Source organism: Crocodylus siamensis, chromosome 5 (assembly GCF_052110815.1).
Source record: "Crocodylus siamensis isolate JL-2025a chromosome 5, ASM5211081v1, whole genome shotgun sequence".
NCBI classification, from domain to species: domain Eukaryota; kingdom Metazoa; phylum Chordata; order Crocodylia; family Crocodylidae; genus Crocodylus; species Crocodylus siamensis.
The window spans coordinates 137,927,399-137,949,866 of record NC_143399.1 but is presented as its reverse complement, the minus strand read 5'-3'; the positions used below and the strand labels follow the sequence as shown (position 1 = coordinate 137,949,866).

Sequence of the window (22,468 nt, the reverse complement as noted above, 5' to 3'; positions counted from 1 at the left end):
GGAGGAAGGGAGAGGATATTTATTACAGTCAGAAGCACTAAGACAGATAATAAAAAAAGAGAATAGAAAACAAAATCCTAGGTTGTCTTTAGAACTGACAGAGGCTCAATTTATGAAAACAAATAAATATATTTGAGAAATACAATCCTGAATCTACCCTTCGATGCCTTTGATGAGTAACATTCTCTACGTGGACTTTACCCTAAATCTCTGTCATTTATCCAATAAGGAATTCTAGCACACATGACCAAAGGAGAAAAGTCAAGGTCACTAGCATTATACTGATGTAGGTCCATTTCTTATCTAAAAGTAGTATCTATTAGACGTGTACAAAGCAGCTAGGATTCACTTCGGGTTCGGCTGATTTGAGGGACAGTGATTCGATTCAGTTATTCAAATCACTATCCCAAATCGATCTGGAGGAATCTGATTCAAAGATTCAGCCACCACCAAAATCAGCTGAAAATTGAACAGGCCCCATCCCCCACTCGCTTTCCCAGCCCCATCAATGGCTGCCCCACCCGGCCCCAGCATCCTGACTCAAAAAAAAAAGCCATGCACTCACTGGCTCCTGTCAGGCTGGGGGGGAGGGGGAGTGCAATTGCCACTGCCCCACGCTGCATGGGGGGGGACTCTGCCACAAGCCCCAAAAAGCTGCTGCAGCAGCCAGTGACTGCGGGGCGGGTTTTTTTGTTTGTCTTTTTCAAGTGCCAGGACACTGGGGCCAGGCGGGGTAGCCACTGATGAGGCTGGAAAAGTAGGCAGGGAGTGCTCAGGGGAGCTGGGGGAGCAGGCAGGGGTCCCCCATGGTCCCCTCCCCCCTCCTGCAGCCCCCCTGCCCCCTACTTACTGGCATGGAGCCTGGGTCCAGCTCCCTGCAGCAGCAAGCAGGGACTGCCCGAATCTTTTCCAAATAGATTCAGAGGCTTCAAATTGATTCAGACCTTTTAACTGGTGTCCTGATTCAATTCAAATTCAGAGATTCGGCCACCGAATTGAGCCGAATCTCCTCTCAATCGAATCAGCAAACAAAGCTATTCACAACGCTAGTATCTACCAGTTTGCAAAAACTGCCCTTATGAAAGCGATAGAGCCAATGTCAGGACCTTTATGTAGGAACATTCATGGATGCGCACGCATCCATTATTCCTACATAAAAGGTCCTGATATTGGCTCTAAAGCTTTCATCTAGCCATCTATCTAGTTAGGTGTGGGGCTGGCAGCTGGTGTTGCACCCCTCAGTCAATGGTGCTCCCAGCACAGGGGAGCACTGGCCACATATTCAACTAACAGCATGAGTATAACCAGCTACAAAGTTATTACACACTTTTTGTTAATAAAACTTCGTAGCTTATTGCTTGTTTTATCATGCCATTAATTGGTTGATTGTGTAAGCTGGGTCAGAACTTAACATGCGATTACCTAGTTAATTACGCCTGAAGTATAACATGTAGGGGGAACTGAGAAGCAATTCCCACGCACATGCACGCACAGGCACAATACCTCTTCCTCCCTTACACATGCGTATATACACACACACCCGCCCATGAGAAGACTGGTACTATAGACATGCACCTTCTCCTTCTGTGTGTTAGGTTTTTAAAAGTAGTAAGTAAAAACAAACTATAGATCAATCTAATTCCCACAGCTGCCTTAAGAGAGTAGAGTGGAAAAACATCACACTGAAGTACTTATTTTAAAGTTGGGAAAATTTAGCAAAAACAAGTTCACACCAAACAACTATTGCAAATATGCTAGCAAACGCATGGTGTTTAAACCCTAGCTAAACCCAAAATTGCAAAAAGACAGATTGAAATTCACGGCACTGAACCAGTTTCCAGGCAAACTGAAACCACGTTGTACAACATGCAACAGAATCTTTATTATATGGATTCTACAGTGGTATAAAATAATAAGCACATCAAGTGCTTTTAATCAGATTATAAATATAAAGGTTTAGGGACAACTGATTTGCTTATTTCCTTCATGCTTAACTAGACCATGATGGTTTATTATTCATATGTGGAGGGCTCTGTGGATCTCAGAACTCTTTCCAAGAAGAGCAAGGTTAAGTGTTGGTAATCAACATACATCATAGCGGTGTCATCTGACAGTGAGAAAATATAGAGAGGATAGAGGGAGATCCTGAAAGTCAAGAGAACAACCACTGCTGCTCTACATTCCCAACAGGTTCATGCTTTCCATCGATTTTATTAGCCTAGAAGATAAACAACCATTGAAAACAATTTACCAAGGGCAGTAGTAAATTTTCCATCACTGCAAATGTAAAGACAAGACCTGGTTTTGATTTTAGGAGATACACTCCAATTCAGCCACAGCTCTTGGGCTTCAAGATAGAATCAGGTCAGGGAAGTCATACTGTCTGAGATACTACTGGACGTCAAAACTAATCCTGTTACAGTGGATCCTTCTGTCCTTTGAATCCATTTGTTCCCAAGGAGCGGCTCATTAGGGTGACTTCCACAGTAGTGGCTTTGTGGTCAAGAAAGAGATCGATCACCAAATTGGTCAAGCTCTGTACTCACTGCTGGAGGGGGTTGAGGTGTGTGTGTGGGGGGCGGTAAATAAAACAAAATCAGGTGCCATATCTTTTAGTTTTAGGCCAAATGAGTGGCTTGGGGTCAGTCCATAGGTCAGATCCCACATGCCCCAATCTGTCCATGTATCACCCTGACCTCACCTACTTACCACCTACTCCCGTCATGCACCAAACCAAATCTCACATGCAAGACTACGTTATCTGGCCCTGAAAATCTGGCAGCAGAAGAGCAGCGATAAAATATTAGAACTGTTTCTTTGCTTCCAAATTCCCAGACATTTGGCAGAGTTCTGCAGGTTTGCTGACACAGCTCTATTGGCCAAATTCAGCCTGTGGGCCAGGGTTTGAGCACCCCAGATTTAGTTCATCTAGAGATGCTTCTCTCAGGGTTCACCTGTCCTACCTCTGAAACAAAGTTCTCTCTTTACTGGAGAAAAAAACTAAAGAGAAAGAGAAAGCAGAGGGTGCTGCATGTGCATGTGAACATTAAATAATATTTTTACGAACAATACAAAGACATCACCTTCAACATATACAAATAAAACTTATTGTATATTCTGTTTTTGTTCATTTGTTTATTTGGTTCTTTTAGTGTAATGTGTAAAGTCAACATTTTCTTGGTATATCAGTGTTTTACACTATTTAGGTAATTCCAAACAGACAAAAGGAAAAGCTTTCATTCAAACTGACAGAAGAAACACCAAAGAGAAATCAGCTTGTGCTGCAGATATCAATAGGCTGGAAAGGACATGTACGCTAACATTTTTTTTAAGTCTAATTTAACAGTGTGGTATTTAAAAAGGGACATGTACTGCCAGCTCACTGGAGAGATTACCTACCTAACATGGTAGGGAATATAAACCAAATTGCAGATTTCCAATACTTCCCCTTTATAGGCAAGTATCCTTTCACTCTCCTTCGCTTATAAAAGCCAAACATCAAGTACCGCTAAGTTAAAGCTACACAGAGACTACAGTACTGCCATCATAGTTTGACTTAGTGCCATATGCCCTTTTTCCAATGCAAAGGGGAAGCTATAACAAGATTATAATAACAAGGATTCATTTTGTCACAATACTCAGGTCCTTTCCCAACCGCTTTAATTCTTGAACATTTAAATACAAAAAACAGAAACCTACTGTGTACTGCAACCTTTTTAATATCCCTGGCTTATGATAAGGACTTTTTAAATAAGATATCCTGGATCTTTAGTTTTACACACACACAGTTATCATACATGTAAAAATATATCATATATACTAGGGGCATGCAAAGCAAGCTCTACTCAGTTCAAATTCGGTCCAATTTCATAGTTTCATGGTTGGTAGGGTCGGAAGAGACCTGAGCAGATCATTAAGTCTGACCCCCTGCCATGGGCAGGAAAGGATGCTGGGGTCAAATGACCCCAGCTAAGTGGCCGTCTAGCCTTCTTTTGAAGACCCCCAGGGTAGAAGCGAGCACCACTTCCCTTGGAAGTTGGCTCCAGATCCTAGCCACCTTGACTGTGAAGTAGCACCTCCTGATATCTAGCCTGAATCTACTCTCCGTCAACATATGGCCATTATTCCTTGTTACTCCCAGTAGTGCTTGGGGGAACAGGGACTCTCCCATTGCCTGCTGGTCCTGCTTGGCAAGTTTATAGGCAGCCACCAGATCCCCTCTCAGCCTTCTCTTGTGGAGGCTAAACAGGTTCAGGTCCCATAGCCTCTCCTCGTAGGGCCTGCCCTGCTGCCCCCGATCATGCAAGTGGCCCTCCTCTGGACCCTCTCCATGTTGTCCACATCCCTCCTGAAGTGCGGTGCTCAGAACTGGATGCAGTACTCCAACTGCAGCCTGACCAGTGTCATATAGAGGGGGAGGACCACCTCCTTGGACCTGCTCGTGATGCATCTGTGGATGCATGACAGGGTACGGTTGGCCCTCCTGTGTCCCCACATTGGCAGCCCATGTTCATCTTGGAGTCTATAATGACTCCAAGATCCTTTTCTGCCTCTGTGCTGGTGAAAAGGGAGTTCCCCAGACTGTAGGTATGCTGCTGGTTCTTTCTCCCTAGGTGTAGTACCCTGCACTTGTCAGGATCGAATCCCATCTTATCATCTTCCCACCCCTGTAACCTGTCCAGATCCAAGTGCAGTCTGTCCCTCTCTTCTAGCATGCCCACTTCTCCCCACATCTTAGTGTCATCTGCGAATTTGAACAAGGTGCTTTTCACCCCCTCGTCCAAGTCTCTGATGAAGATGTTGAACAGTGCGGGCCCGAAAACCAAGCCCTGGGGGACCCCACTGCCCACATCCCTCCAGGTCAAAAACGACCTGTCCACCACCACTCTCTGGGTGCGAACCCTTCAGCCAACTGGCAACCCATCTGACTGTGTAGGCATCAACACCACAGTCTCCTAATTTTTTAATGAGGATGGGGTGAAAGACAGTATCAAAGGCCCTCCTAAAGTCCAGAAAGATTATGTACGCCGCAATACCTGCATCCAAGGATTTTATGACCTGGCCATAGAAGGGCACCAGGTTGGTCTGACAGGACCTGCCTCTAATGAACGCATGTTGGTTGCCCCTAAGCATACACTTCCCTGCTTGCCCCTCGCAGATGTGCACCTGGATAATTCTCTCAAAGAGCTTTTCCAGGACCAAGGTAAGACTAACAGGCCTATAGTTTCCTGGGTCCTCTTTCCTCCCTTTTTTGAAAATGGGGACCACATTGGCCCTTTTCCAGTCCTCTGACACCTCGCCAGAACACCACAAGTGCTTGTAAAGCCATGGCAGGGGTCCTGCAATGACCTCTGCTAATTTCCTCAGCACTCTGGGGTGGAGATAGTCAGAACCTGCTGATTTGAACACGTCCAGTCCCACCAGAAGTTCCCTGACTAGGTCCTCACTGACCCTGGGCCTGGCTGTGCCTCCCCTGGGACCATCGGGGATCCCGGTAGGAGGGATGACCTGGTTCCTGCTCAGAAAAATGGAGGATAAAAATTGTTAAATAGGTTAGCTTTGTCATCTGGCAAGACCACCAGATTTCCAAGCGTGTCCTGCAGAGGCCCTACGTTACCCAAAACCTTCTTTTTATACCCTATGCATTTAAAAAAAAGAATTTCTTGTTATCCTTGATCCGGGTTGCTAGTCCCAGTTCCATCTCTGCCTTGGCCTTTGTAACAGTCCCTCTACAATCCTGAGCAATGGAGGTATAGTCCTCCCTGGTGATGGCTCCTCCCTTCCATTGGACGTATGCCTCCTTCTTAGCTTTGAGACGTTCCTGGATGCTTTCGGTGAGCCGTGGGGGCTTTTGAGCACTCTTGTCCCCTTTGATCCGTGTTGGGATTGCCACCCTTTGGGCTTGGAGGATCATCTCCTTCAGGAACAACCACTCTTCTTAGACTCCTGACTCCCCACCCCCCCGGGACCTCCGTGCCTCCCCGACTAGTCGTCTTAGCTCAAAGAAATCCACTCTCCTGAAGTTTGGGGGACAGTGATTCAATTCACCGAATCTGAAGATTTGATTCCAATTTGGAAAATCTGTGATTCCGACACAGATTTGGGCAGCGGGCATTGAGGGCTACAGGCTGTACAGACAGGATAGAGTGGGGAAAAAAAGGTGGGAGGGGCGTTGCTCTCTATGTTAAGGAGCAATATATGTCTTCTATAGTCAAGTTGGGCTTAGAAGAAGGGCAAATTGAGGTACTATGGGTCAGATTACAGTGGGGTCAGGGAGAAAGAGACTTGGTAGTGGGGGTCTATTACAGACCTCCACACCAGGGGGACGAGTTAGACCTAGAATTCTCGAGACAGCTCTCAGAGGCAGTGCGCTCAAAGGACCTGGTTGTCATGGGTGACCTAAACTTCCCAGACATCTGCTGGGAGGAACAGGCAGCCAGGTCTGCCCGTTCATGTAACTTTCTAACCTACTTACAGGACCTTCACCTATCACAGGAGGTAAACGTTCCTAGTATGAGAAATGTCTTTCTAGACTTGGTGCTGGCCACAGGGGATGACTTGGTGGGGGACCTGCAGGTACAAGGTAACCTAGGGGACAGCGACCACCTATTGATAGAGTTCACTATCCAGCCAAAGGTGGAGAAAATAACTAGTAGGACTGAAGTGCCAGACTTCAGGAATGCCAACTTCAACAAGCTCAGGAAATTAGGGAGGGACTGACGGGCAAAAGCATTGGAAAGATGGGAGTCCAGAAAGGGTGAGCATTTCTCAAGGGACTGATCCTGCAGGCACAGAAAGGAACTATCCCAGTACACATCAAGGGGGGAGAAAGAGCAAACAAACCCTCTTGGTTGAGCAGGCAAATCCAGGAGAGTCTGGAGGAGAAGAGAGGCCTACAGGCTGTGGAGGCAGGGGGCAGCCACCAAGAAGGAGTATACCTGCTTAGCTCGAGCTTGCAGGGAAGCAGTGAGGAGAGCCAAATCAAAAATGGAGCTTAGGCTAGCAGCAAAAGTTAAGGATAACAAAAAGTCATTCTTTAAATACACAGGAAGCAAAAAGAAAGTGCAGGGTAACATAGGGTCCCTTCAAGATGGACTAGGGCAACTGGCAACAGGATGGCCAAAGCAGAGCTCCTAAATGATTTCTTTGCATCTGTGTCCCTGGACACAAATATAAGCATGTATCCCAATGTGACTTTAGCTAAGTGCAAGATAGTTACTAACCCACCAATTGCTAGCGCTGACCTAGTAAAAGGGCACCGGAGGGATTGGATGTATTTAAGTCAACAGGCCCTGATGATCTTCATCCTATGATACTTAGGGAATTAGCTGGAGTCATAGTGGAAGCACTGGCGCAACTGTTTGCACACCATTCTAAGTAACACACCTACAGAAAGGGATCTCAGAGTTGTAATCGACTCCAGGATGAATATAAGTCACCAGTGAGATGAAGCAATAAGTAAAGCTAACCATACTCTTTCTTGCATAAGTAGGTGCATTAAACAGGTCTAGGAAGGTGATACTTACACTCTTTATGTGGCATTGGTCAGGCTGCAGCTGGAGTACTCCATCCAGTTTTGGGCACCACACTTCAGGAGAGATGTAGATAGCCTGGAAGGGGTTCTGAGGAAGGCCACCCATCTGGTTAAAGGCCTACAGGAAAAACCCTACGAGGACCAATTGAGGGACCCAAATCTCTTCAGCCTCCACAAGAGAAGGCTGAGAGGTGATCTTGTGGCTATCAGCAGGGAACAGCAGGAAATAGGGGATCCGAAGTTTACCAGTGCGCCCATTGGGGTAACTAAAGCAATGGCTACAAACTGAAGGAGAGCAAATTTCAATTGGACATCATGAAAAAAATTCTTCACTGTAAAGGCTGCCAAAATATGGAATAGGCTTCCAAGGGAGGTGGCACCATCTCCTTCCTTGGAGGTATTAAAGAGGGGTTTGGACAAACACCTGGCTGGGGTCATCAAGAACCTAGCACTCTTTCCTGCCCAGGGCAGAAGGTCAGACTCAATAAGTCCCCTTCTGACCCTAAAAGCTATGACACAGCTTTATATGTTTTTTCTACATACCTTGAGGTACCAGGTGTGACTCATGAATGCCAAGATGGTGGGACAAATGGAGCGTCCCACACAAGCATGCAGGGATAGGGGCAGGGTCGGCCACGTGCTCAGCAGTGGACCCAGAAGTGGACCGGAAGTACTGCCAGGTCTGCCGCTGAGTGCACAGGAGATGCCCCCACCATGCTCCACCAGCTCAGTGATCAGCCACAGGAGGAACCCAGGTGCCCCCCCCCCCCGACCTAGGAGGCACCAGTCACCAAGTGGGGGTGGGGCAGAGAGACCCCACATGCTCCGCGGCAGAGATCTGCTTCTGGGTTCAAGGCCAAGCATGCAAGAACCCCCCCACCCCCTCACGCTCCCATGGGATGCTCCATCCACCCCAGGATCTCAGCATGTACAAGCTCCACCTGGTACCTTGAGGTACATTAAAAAAACAAAACAAAACAAAAACAAATAACCACATACAGAGCTGCATCTATGGCCAAATTGTCGAATCTCTCCGAATCAATTTGGAAGCTTCCAAGTCAATTAAGAGAGAGATTAAAGGGACTCCTGATTCGATTTGGAGATTTGGCCACCAAATTGGGACAAATCTCCTCTGAATCAAATCAGCAACCAAAGCTTCGCACTAGCCCTAATATATACTATATACAGTATTATATACAATGCGATTAAAAAAAAATATATTATATACATATATATAATATTTAATATATTATATGTGAATCTAAATAACACACACTTTTAGAAAAAATATTTTTTTTTTATTCTTTAACTCCATTCATGCTTCAGGGAATCTTCAGTTCATCAAAATTTTTTTTGCTTTGATTACAAACATAAGCACGTAAAATTAAAGAATTTTAGAAGATGCTGTGATTTTCAGTATTGTTCCCTCTCTTTACACTGCAGAATTCTACAGAATCTCTCAAAACAGTATAGACATCTAGAAGGCACTCCTAGCCCAGGAAAGAGTAAAAATTACTACATAAAATAACTAACTGTCACACACCAAGTAAGCATACTCGAAGAAAGGAAAAACATTCTCTCTCACTAATTATATAAGGCTTTGATATCCAGGGATCCGGGTTTTCTGTTTCCCATGGAAAAATGGAGAAAACCATGCATTCCCTGTTTTAAAATCAGAGAAAACGCAGATTGCTTTTTTTAGCAGAGAAATCAGTGGGCTCTCCACTTCTGCAAAGAGCTTTTGCAGGCTGGCACAGCTCCAGCCTGCAAGGGCCAATTGCAAAAAGGGCAGGAAACCCCCAGCCCTGGCGGGTTGGGGGCAGAGGGTGCAGGGGGTGCGGCCAGCCCCAGGCAGCACATCGCAGCTGGGAGCAGGGCCAGGGATGAGGGCAGGGGTGCTCCTCTGCAGGGGAGCTTTGCAGGCAAGTGATATGGGGTGCAGTGTGGTGGTGCCCACTTGCCTGCAAAGCCGCCTGCAGAGGGGCACCTCTGCCTTCATCCCCTGGCCCTGCTCCCAGCTGCAATGTGCCGCTTGGGGCTGGCAGCACCCCCTGCTTCCTCAGCCCCCAACCATCTTCCCCAGCCCTGCCCCACAGCCCCCAAGCCACACTTACCTCTAGGATCCAGGGACAAAGGACATAGCTCCGCAGTGGCAGTGCTTGTCCACAAAGCCCCCCCACCCCACACCACCACGGAGCTGTGTAGCTGGTTGCGGGGCATGCCACTGCATACAAGCACCCCGTTTCACCCCCAGCTGGGCAGCACGTATGTGGCCCGCACATGATGGTTGCCACCCCACTACTGCTGCCGCACCCTGTGCCACTTGCCCACAAAGCCATTCAGATGGCTGTGGGATGGTAGCACAGGGTACAGTGGCAGAGTTGCAGTGGCAGCCTCCGTGTGCAAACCTCCTGGCAGATCGGCCAGCATGTGTGGCCCACAGAGTGGCACCCCTGCTCTCACCCCCCTGCCCTGTTCCTGGGATTGGGCACAGGGACACACCCCACACTTCTTGCTCTATACCCCAGCACCTTCCCCTTCCCCCGCCTTGCTCGGCTCCTTCCCCCCCCCCCACTTACCTGCTGGAGTGGGTGTCAGTGTCCGCATGTCTGTGGGTCTGGGAGGCTGCTGCGAGGGGCATCAGGACTGCTGAAACTGGGGGGAGGGAAGGGGGGGGAAGTGCGGGGTACCAGCAGCACTGGGAGGGGCTGTAGGGGGCCTTTAATTTTTATCATGGATTTGGGGTTTTTAAAATCAGAGAATTTGCAATTTTTAAATCCGAGAAAACCAGGATCCCTGTTGATAACAAAGTCCTACTGGAACAGCATATTAACACGTGATTTTTTTCGAAGTGATAAACATTAATCCCCAAAGTAAAGCTGGAGTTTCAAACTCCCTCCTCTAAGATTATTCCCTGCCACCTAGTTCAACAGCTGTTTTATGTAACAGCTACCAATTCTATTTTCAGTCTCACTCATCTCGTCATCAATTTTTAGCATGTCTTATTTCTTTCCCAAAATACAGCACAATATAGTCAAGGATTCTTGCACTGACTTTAAAGCAAGTTTGTTTTGCTTTTGGCTGTAACATGTCTACCTCTCACCCATCCTGTACTTCATGAATTGATTTTGCTGTAACATGCATTGATGAAATACACAGATGAGATTCTAGGTCAATAATGTAATTATTAACTGCAGAAGAGACATGTGCAATTTAATGCTTCCCTCCAATTGTTTAGGGATCAATATGAACAACAAATGATACGTGGGTCATAAATGGCCTGGAGCAGTTTCCTAATGTAACAGGCTCCTCACACTCCATCTGTATTATTCATCAGATAACAGACAAGAATAAGCATTTGTTCTGGACAAAAGCAGACATGGCTGCAGAGTGCCGACAGCTAAAATTGACTTGCACAGGCAAAATATAATTACTGGACTCCATCTCCTATCATGTCATAAGCATTTAAAATATCTTGTGCTGCGTTCTTTGTTTTACAGTCACAGAGAGACCATTTCTAATAGAAAATGAGACCTGTTAAAGGAAGTGCCAGGACAGTGCTAAGTTCACAGAATCATACAGAAGTAAGAAATCATCTAGGCTAAGGCCAGAAATTACACAAACTGATTTAAGTGATCAGAAACTGGTTTAAAGCTGTAACAGAATGCAAGTTCACTGCACATACGCCAGTTTCAAAATGGCTGAAACTGGTTTAAGATAAACCTAGTTTCATAGATGGTAGGGTCGGAAGGGACCTAAGCAAATCATCTAGTCCAACCCCCTGCCATGGGCAGGAAAGGATTCTGGGGTCAAATGACCCCAGCTAGGTGGCTGTCTAGCCTTCTTTTGAAGACCCCCAGGGTACGAGTGAGTACCACTTCCCTTGGAAGTTGGTTCCAGATCCTAGCCGCCCCTACAGTAAAGTAGTGCCTCTTGATATCTAGCCTGAATCTATTCAGAATCAACTTATGGCTGTTGTTCCTTGTTACTCCCAGTATTATTTGGGGGAACAGGGACTCTCCCATTGCCTGCTGGTCCCGCTTGGCAAGTTTATAGGCGGCCATCAGATCCCCTCTCAGCCTTCTCTTGTGGAGGGTGAACAGGTTCAGGTCCCATAGCCTCTCCTCGTAGGGCCTGCCCTGCTGCCCCCTAATCATGCAAGCGGCCATACTCTCGCCCTCTCAATGTTATCCGCATCCCTCCTCAAGTGCAGCCCCAAGACCTGGATGCAGTACTCCAGCTGCGGCCTAACCAATGTCACATAGGGGGGAGGATCACCTCCTTGGACCTGCTCGTGATGCATCTATGGATGCATGAAAGGGTGCGGTTAGCCTTCCTAACTGCATCCCCACATTGGCAACCCATGTTCATCTTAGAATCAACAGCGATTCCAAGATCCTTCTCTGACTCTGTGCTGAGAAGGGAGTTCCCCAGCCTGTAGGTATGACGCTGGTTCTTCCTCCCCAGGTGCAACACCTTGCACTTGTCCGCATTGAAACCCATCCTATTCTCATCCGTCCACCTCTGTAATCTGTCCAGATCTAGTTGTAGCCTGTCCCTCTCTTCTAGCCCACTTCTTCCCACATCTTAGTGTCTTCTGCAAAATTGAAAAAGGTGTTTTTCACCCCCTCATCCAAATCACCGATGAAGGTGTTGAACAGTGTGGGTCCAAGGACCGAGCTCTGGGGAATCCCACTGCCCACACCTCTCCAGGTCCAGCCAATTTGCAACCCATCTGACTATAGGCATTGACACCACAGATGCCTAATTTTAATGAGGATGGGGTGAGACACAGTGTAGAAGGTCTTCCTAAAGTCCAGGAAGACTACATCCACCACGACACCTGCATCCAAGGCTTTTATGACCTGGTCATAGAAGGCCACCAGGTTGGTCTGACAGGACCCGCCTCTAATGAATCCATGTTGGTTGCCCCTAAGCATAAACTCCTCTGCTGGCCCCTCGCAGATGTGCTCCTGGATAGTTTTCTCAAAGAGCTTCCCCAGGACCAAGGTAAGGCTAATGGGCCTATAGTTTCCTGGGTCCTCTTTCCTCCCTTTTTTGAAAATGGAGACCACATTGGCCTTTTTCCAGTCATCAGGCACCTCACCAGAGCAGCACAAGTACTCATAAAGCTGTGCCAGGGGTCCTGCAATGACCTCTGCCAGTTCTCTCAGCACTCTGGGGTGGAGATCATCCAGACCTGCTGATTTAATTTGAACACATCTAGTCCCTCCAGAAGTTCCCTAACTAGGTCCTCACTGACCCTGGGCCTGGCTGTGCCTCGGAATCCCATCCAGAATCCCAGTAGAGGGGATGTCTCTGTCCCTGCTCAGAAAAATGGAAGCAAAGAATCTGTTAAAGAGATTAGCTTTGTCATTTGGTGCTACCACCAGATTACCAAGCATGTCCTGAAGAGGAACCACATTGTTTGGCAGCTTCTTTTTACCCCCTATGTATTTAAAAAAAAGACTTCTCGTTATCTTTGATCTGGGTCACTAGTCCCAGTTCCATCTCTGCCTTAGCCTTCCTAATAGCCCCCCTACAATCTCAGGCCAATCCTCCTTGGTGATGGCCCCTCCCTTACATTGGGTGTACGCCTCCTTTTTGGCTTTGAGGCATTCGTGGATGCTTTTGGTGAACCATGGGGACTTTTGAGCACTCTTGCCCCCTTTGATCCGTGTGGGGATTGTCATGCTTTAGACTTGGAGGATCATCTCCTTAAGGAACAACCACTTTTCTTGGACTCCCAACTCCCCTCCCCTAGTTGAATGTAGTATCAGCCTTAACTAATTTGGGTCAAACTGGTTTATGGAACTTCTGTCCCAGACCCCTTCCTATTTTAAGTTAAATCAGAGTCCTCCAGCATCCCAGCATGCTTTTCAGCCCTGAGCTGAGCCGTCTGCTCCAGAGAGCAGGGCTGGTCCTGCCCCTCTCCTCTCTAGCCAGAGCTCTCGCTGGCTGAGGTGGAGACTGCAGGCACAGCAGCATCTGCATGGCTTCCGCCTGCCACTCAGTGCTCAAGCACAGTCCCCTCCCCCACTCCCTCAGCACCGGCAACAGCCAGCATCTGATCACAGTCCTCCCTATATCTCCCCCCACCCTCCCCCTTTGATTCAGCATGCTAGCTGGGGGCCAGATTCTGGCAATACTCCCTGCCCTTGAGCAGTGAGAGGGGGAAGGAAAAGGTGAAGCCTGGCAAGTGCTGCTTCCCCCTCCCACTCCAGGCACACCCCAGCTGGGGACTGTGCAGGCCAGGGTGAAGATTTAAACCCTTCCCTAATCATAGTGCCCTGCCGGGTCCTGCCCACACCCCCCTTCAGCTTAACAGGCCATGCCCCCTCAGCTCAACACTTTGAAAGGGAAGGGAGGGCTTGCTCTAACATCCCCAAACCCCGAGTTTCTAGCCCAGGGGGTGGGCAAAATGCGGCCCATGGACCAAATGTGGTCTGCCAGGCCATTCTATCTGGTCAGCAAAGCCGCTAAAAAATTTAGAAAATTAATATTTATCTGTCCCTGGCTGCCTGTCATGCAGTCTTCGATGGCTTACCAAGACTCAGTAAGCATCCCTCCGCCCAAAATAATTGCCCTCCCCTTTTCTAGCCTGAGCCACTACAGGCATGTGCCTACATTTCCTGAATCATAAGTGAATGCCTAGCTACTTGCAAATCAGTTCATTCTCTGCAGGTTAGAATAACCTGCAAAGATTGGATCAATTCAGGCTTGGGCTTTATGAATGTCTATCCCTAGCCCTAGCGACTAGATTCTAGTCTAACTGCCTGCCCAAATTAAGAATCAAAGAGCATACATTTTAGGAGCTGCAAAACACTTAACAGAATATTAATTAATTGCTGCTTTCTGGATGTATTCTGACTAAAGGGTAGCTTCTTTTCCTCCTGCTGTTATATCCATTAAACTTTTTAAAGCCTTATTTTTAATTTTTAGAAAAAGCTGCCTGAAGATCCATACCATACTCTCCTGCTAAACATCTTCATATAAAGATAAAAAAAAGTGGCTGGTGCTCAATTAGATGGAACAAAGCAACAACAAAATCAGAACAGCCTCCACATGCTCTCAAAATTAACTAATAACCTCCATTCCCAGGGCTGTGCTTTCTGCATCTGCATGCTTTTTGCTACAGAGAAACACTACAATACATCAGAATAGTGAAGGAGCCTCAAAAGGTGAGGCTGGAGATCTCACACTTTGCTTTTGCACTAATGTATACTAACATATATTTTTTTGCTCACAGCAACGTCTGGCAGCTCTCTGCATGATATAAAACTATTTACACAAAACCAGATACATTTCAACTCCCCCTTCTCCTGTGTAAACATTCATGATTTTTCTCATCACAGCCACCTCTTTAGTCTGTCCATTAAAGCAGTGGTTCTTAAGCTCCAGCCTGCAGGCCAGATCTGGCTCACAGAACAATGTCATCTGGCCCAAGGGTCTCCCTACAGGTCTGGAAATTTGGCAGCAGGGAAGTAGTGGCAGTGCTAATTGCTGCTGCCTTGCTGCCATATTTCCAGATCCATTGGCAGTCTTGGATAATGTAGCCCTGAATGCTAGCTCAAGCTGGTATAGGGCTGAGCCAGTGTGCAGCTGCATGTGGGGCCTGGCTCCACGCATGCAACTAAACCCACGGATCAGGCCAATGCCACTCCTTCAGCCTGCAGAGCCTGACAAGTTAGGCACCACTACATTGTATTGGTTAAAATTAATTAGGTCCACACGTTGTGAGAACCACATCAATTCTTAGATGCAAAAACACTTTTGCTGGTCTCATCCAGGGTGTCCCTTCACATGGGGAGAGGAAGGCCTTTCATGTGGGACGACTGCTTTCTAGCAGTAAAAAAAAAAAAGAGAGAGGCTTCATCTTGTGCTAAAGCACTTTCTGGGAGGAAGAAGAGGAACCAGATTTAAAATCAAACCATATCCAGAGATAAAGGACTAGCAAACAAGGCAACTCATCACATGACTCCAACAAGATCCTCTTGGATTCCCATTCATCTCTAGAATGCTGCAAGTTCAGCTCATCTGTTTGATACGTAGTTGGAACAAACAAATCAGAGTGACTACACGTGGACAGGACTGCCTTTGTTTTATCTCAGAGGCAATGTTTTTTTAAATATCCCAGGACAAAATACTGAGCTGCAATATTTGGCTGAAGGGATCTTACTGTCACTAAACTCCATAACTGAAAGCTTTCTGTATTATTCCTGTTTAAACCTCACACTTGTTCTAGTTAAAAAGAACAAAGGGCAACACTTCCTATACAAGGTCATTGAGGTGAGCTGCAAGGAAGTGGTTTCAGAATAAATAGAGAAGTATTACCAGCACATTCCTGATGCAATCTAGTTTCAAGCATTCTTTATCACGTTATTTATGAAAATAGGCAACTACTGAGTAACACATCTCACCCAACAGTCAGCACCCGCTAAGAAACATTCACCAGAAGCTAGGGAACAAGGTCTTCTAAATATAGCATGGTTTTGTGTGTTCTTCAATGAGGTCAAAGTTACAGGATGAACACTGTAGTCCTGTTAATTCCTGTTAAATGTAGCAAGATGATGTTTACCATCTACTGCAAAATTAACTGAACTTTAAGAGCGTAGTAAAAATTATGTCAGTTGTGTAGCACACAGTCTGAAATGTTATCTACATACAGAAAAGCAGCATTTCCCTAGATCTAGAGCCTTTCCCTTAACCTAAAATGCACTCAGGGCCAATGGAAAAAATGGACCAATAATATTATCCAAAATACTGACAAGTCAATAAAAGGGACCTAATTATAAATACTGTAAAAACTGTCATTCAACTGACCTACTGCAGAATCTAAAAACTCCTAGCAATCCAATACATGTTCAAGGGCACCTAGACATACATTCAGAAAAAAAATAACTTAAAGTCAGTGTAAAAATACAAGTACCAAAGCTATAGCTGGAAGAAGAGAGATGCTGAACAGAATAAAAGCAGGATTCTCTACCCAAGGAAAAGAAGGGAAGAGAAGAAAAAAACAGCACAAAAAAAGCAAAGAAAATGATAGGAACCAGAGGTAATCCAATTAGGCCACCACCACAAAGAACATGTTGCAATACCAGTAGGTATACAAAGAAATACCAAAAATATTTCAAGCTACAAAGACAACAGCTTTTACAATATTAAAGCAACACAATTTCATATTCACCGTAAGCTCTGAAATTCTAGGTCAAGGCACTTCAACCACCCTAAAAATAGAAAGCGTTGATAGTAACACTCCCTATATCTTTTGCCAGTGTTAGTACTTAATGCACATTTTCTATGATGATTACAAGAGAAAAATTGCTATGGTAGTTTTCAGCTTTTGCTTGCTTTTACAAATCTACTTGCTACCTGTATTAAGAAATCCTCTTGGGCATCTAACCTGTCAGTTGGTGTACAAATATTTTTTTTTTTCCTTTTAAAAGAAAGGGTGCCTTTTTTTAGGTGTGCAGAAATCTTGATTGAACCCCAGTATACACCAGTGTAATCATGGTTTCACAAGCCTCCCCAGAGAATCAAAAAAGTTACACAGTTGTAGGAACTGCCAAATCCACTACCTACACACAGCATGAACAAATGGGCTCCAGAGAAGAATTTCCTCCCTACTTCACAGATGTCCCCACAGTGATTACTGGAGTCTCCTGGCTAGTACAACAATCCCTCCCCAAGTGCATGGATGTAGCAATAAGTCACCATGCCCTTCTCTCTCCTAGGCCCCGCAAAGCCTTACTATGAAACAGAATGGCAGACTGTTGAACATGGGAGATGGCTACTCTCTGCAGACACTTAGCAGAGAGTAGCCATAATATATACTATTTCTCTTGGAAGCAGCAGCTAAATTCACCACCAGAGACATGAACTACCTCTATATCCCATCTTCATTGGTTAGTTCGCTCTGAAGCAGTCCTGTGGTTTCACTTTATTCCTGGAAGCTGCTGCAACTAGGATGTGCATGCAGCCCTCACTCCAAACCCTGAAAGCATTACATTTCACTAGCAGCAAACAGGTTAAATATGACCAACTTCCTCCAACACAACTGTAGGCACAAGTATGCCTCTCCAATATGCCCATCTCAAAGAAGAGTTTAAAGAAAAGAGTTCCAAACCTGCACTATCCACCTGTGTTACATAGATGATATTTTCATCATCTGGACTGAACACCTGGACTTGCTTATTAAACTTTTGGCAGCAAATTCTTTCTGGAATACTCCCACACTAACATCATCTTTCTTGATACCACAATCTAAATCTGGGAAGGCACCCTACAAACCACTGAATACAGAACACCCACAGACCACCACACATCCACAAAACCAGTGATAACTGCAAACACGCCAAAAAAAGCAATGATCTGCAGTGAAGCCTTCAGATACTACCGCATCTGCTCTGAGGAGAACACCCATGACACCCAATCTTGCCAAACTGAAAGCAGCCTTTATACAACAAGAACATTGCAGCAGAGAAATAGACTATATGTTTAAAGGAGCCACCGAAATACAGGTTTCCCCTCGCTTTATGTGGGTTCCATATGTGTGAATTCACTCTTATGCAATGACCCTTTTTATACCAAAAATTCATTATATGCGAGGGAAACTCACTGTTATGCTACTGGTGTGGTGGAAGCCCACAGTCAGCTGCTGTGTGTGGTGCATTGGGGGAGTGACGCGCACCAAGAGTCTCCTCTGTGGATCTGTGCTCCTTGCTCATTGTCTACGACACACGTTTCTGTAGTTGGCAACCCCATTAAGGCTTCTAAGCGTCCCACTAGTTTATCTCCTACCCCTCTCCCTGGTCCATCAATGAAGCCTTCACTACTCTCTTCACACCAGCTAAACATTCACCACCACTGTGCGTGTGCGTGTGCATGCACGTACTGTCTGCTGTCAGCGAGTACCAAAACTGTCTTGTGAGAGTGGTAGAAATGGGTCTGGGGGTCAGTACAGTCTAGGTCTTGAAACATAACCCTATTTGTTACATTGTAAAGTGGTTTTCCTTTATGCGAATTCATGTCATGCGTCATTTTCCAGGAACACGCGTACAGCGTAAGTGAGGGAAACCTGCACCCCACAGCAACCTGCTACAATACAAGCACATACACACCACTGCACACCCATGGTTGTCACCTTCCATCCACACTTGAACCTATATGAAGGATCAAACAACTACAGCACTTGAAAAGGACCAGACCTTGAGAAAAATATTCCCAGTACCCCCCACACTCCTAGTCTTCAAACATCCCCCTAACCTCACCCACCTCATTAATCAGAAGTCATCTCCCTGCTGATCAACAGGTACCTAAAGGGACACAGCCCTGCCTCAATAATAAATGCAAGATCTGTCAACTTATCTCTGCCAATCAACACTCCCCACAGCAAAACCATCAGAATCCACAGCCATGTTTATCTGAGAATGTAGTATAAATCATCCAGCTTTGATCTCAGAGGCTTGAGGAAAGGTACTGTGATCCCCAAAAGTTTGGGTATGTATACCAACCGTACAGTTGGTCCAATAAAATATCAACCACAAGAATTCTTGCCTCTGTCCCATCTCCTGGACCATCACAGCAACAATATCACCTCAACAATACAAACTTGACATTTTGCAATGTTTTTCTGCATTAAATACTCACATAAAGAAGTCTGAAAAAGTGTGAAAAAGATCACAACAGAAGAAGATAGAAAAAAAAATGTCTACAGCCAGAGTACCTTAATTTTTCCACCTACTTTGTTCTATTACTGAGCTATTGCAAAGGCATTCCTGGGAGACCAGAGATATTCGCTTCCTGACTCCCTTTGCTCTCCATTTTGCAGAACCAAAGCAACATGTCTGAAGAAGTATCACTCTGCCCAAAATGGCAAAAACTGTGAAATGACATTACAGGATTTGGTTCCATTAAAGCCAGCAGTGTCTTAAAAGTTTCAAAACTATTCCATTTTGCAGTGACTAAACTGGAAAAGTGTTAACATTAAGAAAGATTTTATAGTAACCTTTCTCTAACTGTATTTTTGTTCTTTACCTCATTATGTTACTTTGCTCTCCCTTTTATATTTGCGAATCTTGGATATCAAGGAGTTTTAAGACCACAATAACATTTCACTGACCAAACCCACTTCACGACATTCACCATTATCTCTTGCTTAATATCTCAGAAATATATATGCAACTGAAATGTAATAATGTATCTGTAAATACTGAATATGCCTAGAGATGACTGATCTCATTATTTTTTTATGCCTCTCTACTTGCTGTTTCCCCAAGATCGTAAGTCTCAAAACCGCCTGAAAAAATATATAGAAAATTATCCCAAAATGGCAAGAAGCTTTAGCTAGATGTTTTAAATGCTTTGTTTCAACAATTATATCTTAACACCTAACAATATTACTGATACATCTGTATTTGTTAAGGAATTGCAATCTGATAATGTTTTCCAGAGGCATAACTGGCTAGAGCTGTGCCCCCAGTGTATTCTCCTCCCCCTCCCCCCCTTTTTTTTTGTGCAGGGCTCTGGCTCCAGCAGAAAGTGTGCACAAGGCACAGCTAGAGGTCATTGCCACAGACATCAGCTTATTTTTTGCCACAGACATCCACATCGAGTACCCTAGAAAGCATCCATTTCCAGTGGCAAAAATAGAGTAACATCTCTCCCCCCAAACAGCAACAAACTTGACTGCTTCTCAAGAGCGACATTTGTCACAGTGCCTTTCACTCGCTCACCCACACATGCCACCGCTGGCTGCTCTCTTGGTAGAGCTGAAGCTGGAAGGCTGCTGGAGGGGACCACAATAACAATTTCATTCCATTCTGGTACCCCTTTTCCCTCCCTCTTCGGTAACACCTCGGGCTCATGGTCCCATTTGCCCACCCATCCTTATGCTACTGATACTTTCTATACTTTTTAAACCAGTTAAATGACCTTTTCCTGAACATGCAAACATGTTTATGATAAAGCAAAATAGTAAAAAAACCAAGGCTATATCATCCTCTGCCTGAGTGGCTATAAAGTCTGAGAAAGCACAAAAGCCTAAAAAGTCTTGGGAAACTATATCTTCACCTACTAAGAGTATATGAAGTATACAGATGCAGCATGAATATCTTAAGTATACAGCGTGTAGGCACATGATTCATAGGAGGCAAGCAGAAATAATTCCATATATTATTTTGAGTCACACATGCACACATACTCCCTTCAATAAAATCTGGACAATATTTTCAAACACACGTCCCATTATTTTAATTTTATGAATTACCAGAAGCAAAACAAAAGAAAGATTAAGATGAAATATTTGGAGATTTTTAAAACTTACTTAAGCTAAAAAACAAGAGAGGTCTACATATTTCAAATGGATGTCTCTTTAATAACCTTCCAAAAAATAAAAGTATATATTTCTTACCTTCACCTACCATCGAAACACCTATTGACATTCCCATAAACTTGCTTTTGGTCCATACGTGGGCATTCACACACATTTTCTTCTCCTTGCACTCACAGTAAAAGCAAGATACTGGTGGATGATGGGATACTTGTTCAGCTACAAACCTCAGCTTGTAGCACTCTGACTGGTCCTGGCTAAACTCCTTGGTTTGGTCTTTAGAAACTGCAGAGGCACTATTAGTTCTGAAAGGTTTCACTTTGTCTTTAGGTACATCCCATGAGCAATGAAACATTTCACCAATTATTGGGTTATAGGGCTTCTTAGCAACAGCTCCTTTTCGGCCTTCATGAAAGGCTGTTAGATAATATTCCACAAAGCAGATAATTCTTTCCTCCGGAGTGGCTCCAGCTGCAATTGACAAAAACAGGTCTGGATGGGCCATGAAATTTGCATACATCTCCAGCAGGGATCTTTTCTCCAAAATAAATGTTGGAAGCACTACCTGTATTCAAAGCAGACAAAGGCACATATGATTCCCCATGATTATACTACAGAGATAGTAAACAGTTAAACACAGCTGCAGTTTATTTCAGCCAAGCTTCACAAGATCAATGTTTCCCTGCCACAGCCAAAGAGCAATTTCTCGTGGTTTACAGTGTAAATAATGAAATCAAGGAAAAAATTAGCAGCCTACAAGCTGTTTCCTATTTCATTAGGGTTCTCACTGGCAGATCAAACATTAATATGCTATCCCAACTGCATGCTATTCCTTTCAGCCCCACCCCTCCTCTCCAAGCCAAGCATTTCAGAAGATAGTTATCTATGTTCCCAATTTCCAAATGGTTAACAAGAGCATCAAATTGACCATTTAAATCTGCTTTTAAAGTTCATATGGTTTTGTTAGTAGTAGCAGCTTTTAGTAAAATCTCTTCAGATACAGTGCTGTAGAACACAGAATAAGGTCTCAAACTCAGAACATTACCGACAGCTCACTGAGAGTTAAGATCATCATTTAACATCTATAATACTTCAAGTGAACTGAAAGTACCAGATACGTCCTTGTCAGACAGATGTTTTCCAGCGGGAACCATCACTAACAGAAAATACATTTGGCACAGATGACAAAATGGAAGCCAAGAGGCTAAACTAGTAGCATTGAGTATCTAAATCAATGGTCCTCAAACTTTTTGTCCCACAGCCTGGGTGTGCATGGGCAGTGCCTGGGCCATCCAAAGGTCAGATCTGACCAGTGGCTGTGATCTGGGGTGCAGTAGGGCCTGACCCAGGCAGAAGTGGGTGGGGGGCAGCCTGACTCTTAATCTGACTGCACAGGGGAAAGGGGGCATGGCCCAGTCCCAACCCAGGTGTGCCAGACTTGGGAATTTGGCAGCAGGAGAAGTGTGGCAGTATTAATTGCCACTGCTTCCCCACCACCAAATTTCCCAACCCATGGGGAGCTCCACAGGCTGGATGTCATGGCTCTGTGGGCCAGAGGTTGAGTATCTCTGCCGTAAACGAACAGCCTCAGTAAACACTTCTGT

General features: G+C 45.2%; 1 protein-coding gene across 1 annotated transcript in view; it reads right to left on the bottom strand.

Annotated features, from left to right (window-relative positions):
• OSBPL10 (oxysterol binding protein like 10) overlaps positions 1–22,468 on the bottom strand; it is a 205,437-nt gene that overhangs the window by 13,033 nt on the left and 169,936 nt on the right. Inside the window, exon 8 of the mRNA XM_090046463.1 lies at positions 20,946–21,429. Within this exon, the coding sequence (XP_089902589.1) occupies positions 20,946–21,429 (484 nt within the window). The remainder of the gene's footprint in view (positions 1–20,945; positions 21,430–22,468) is intronic.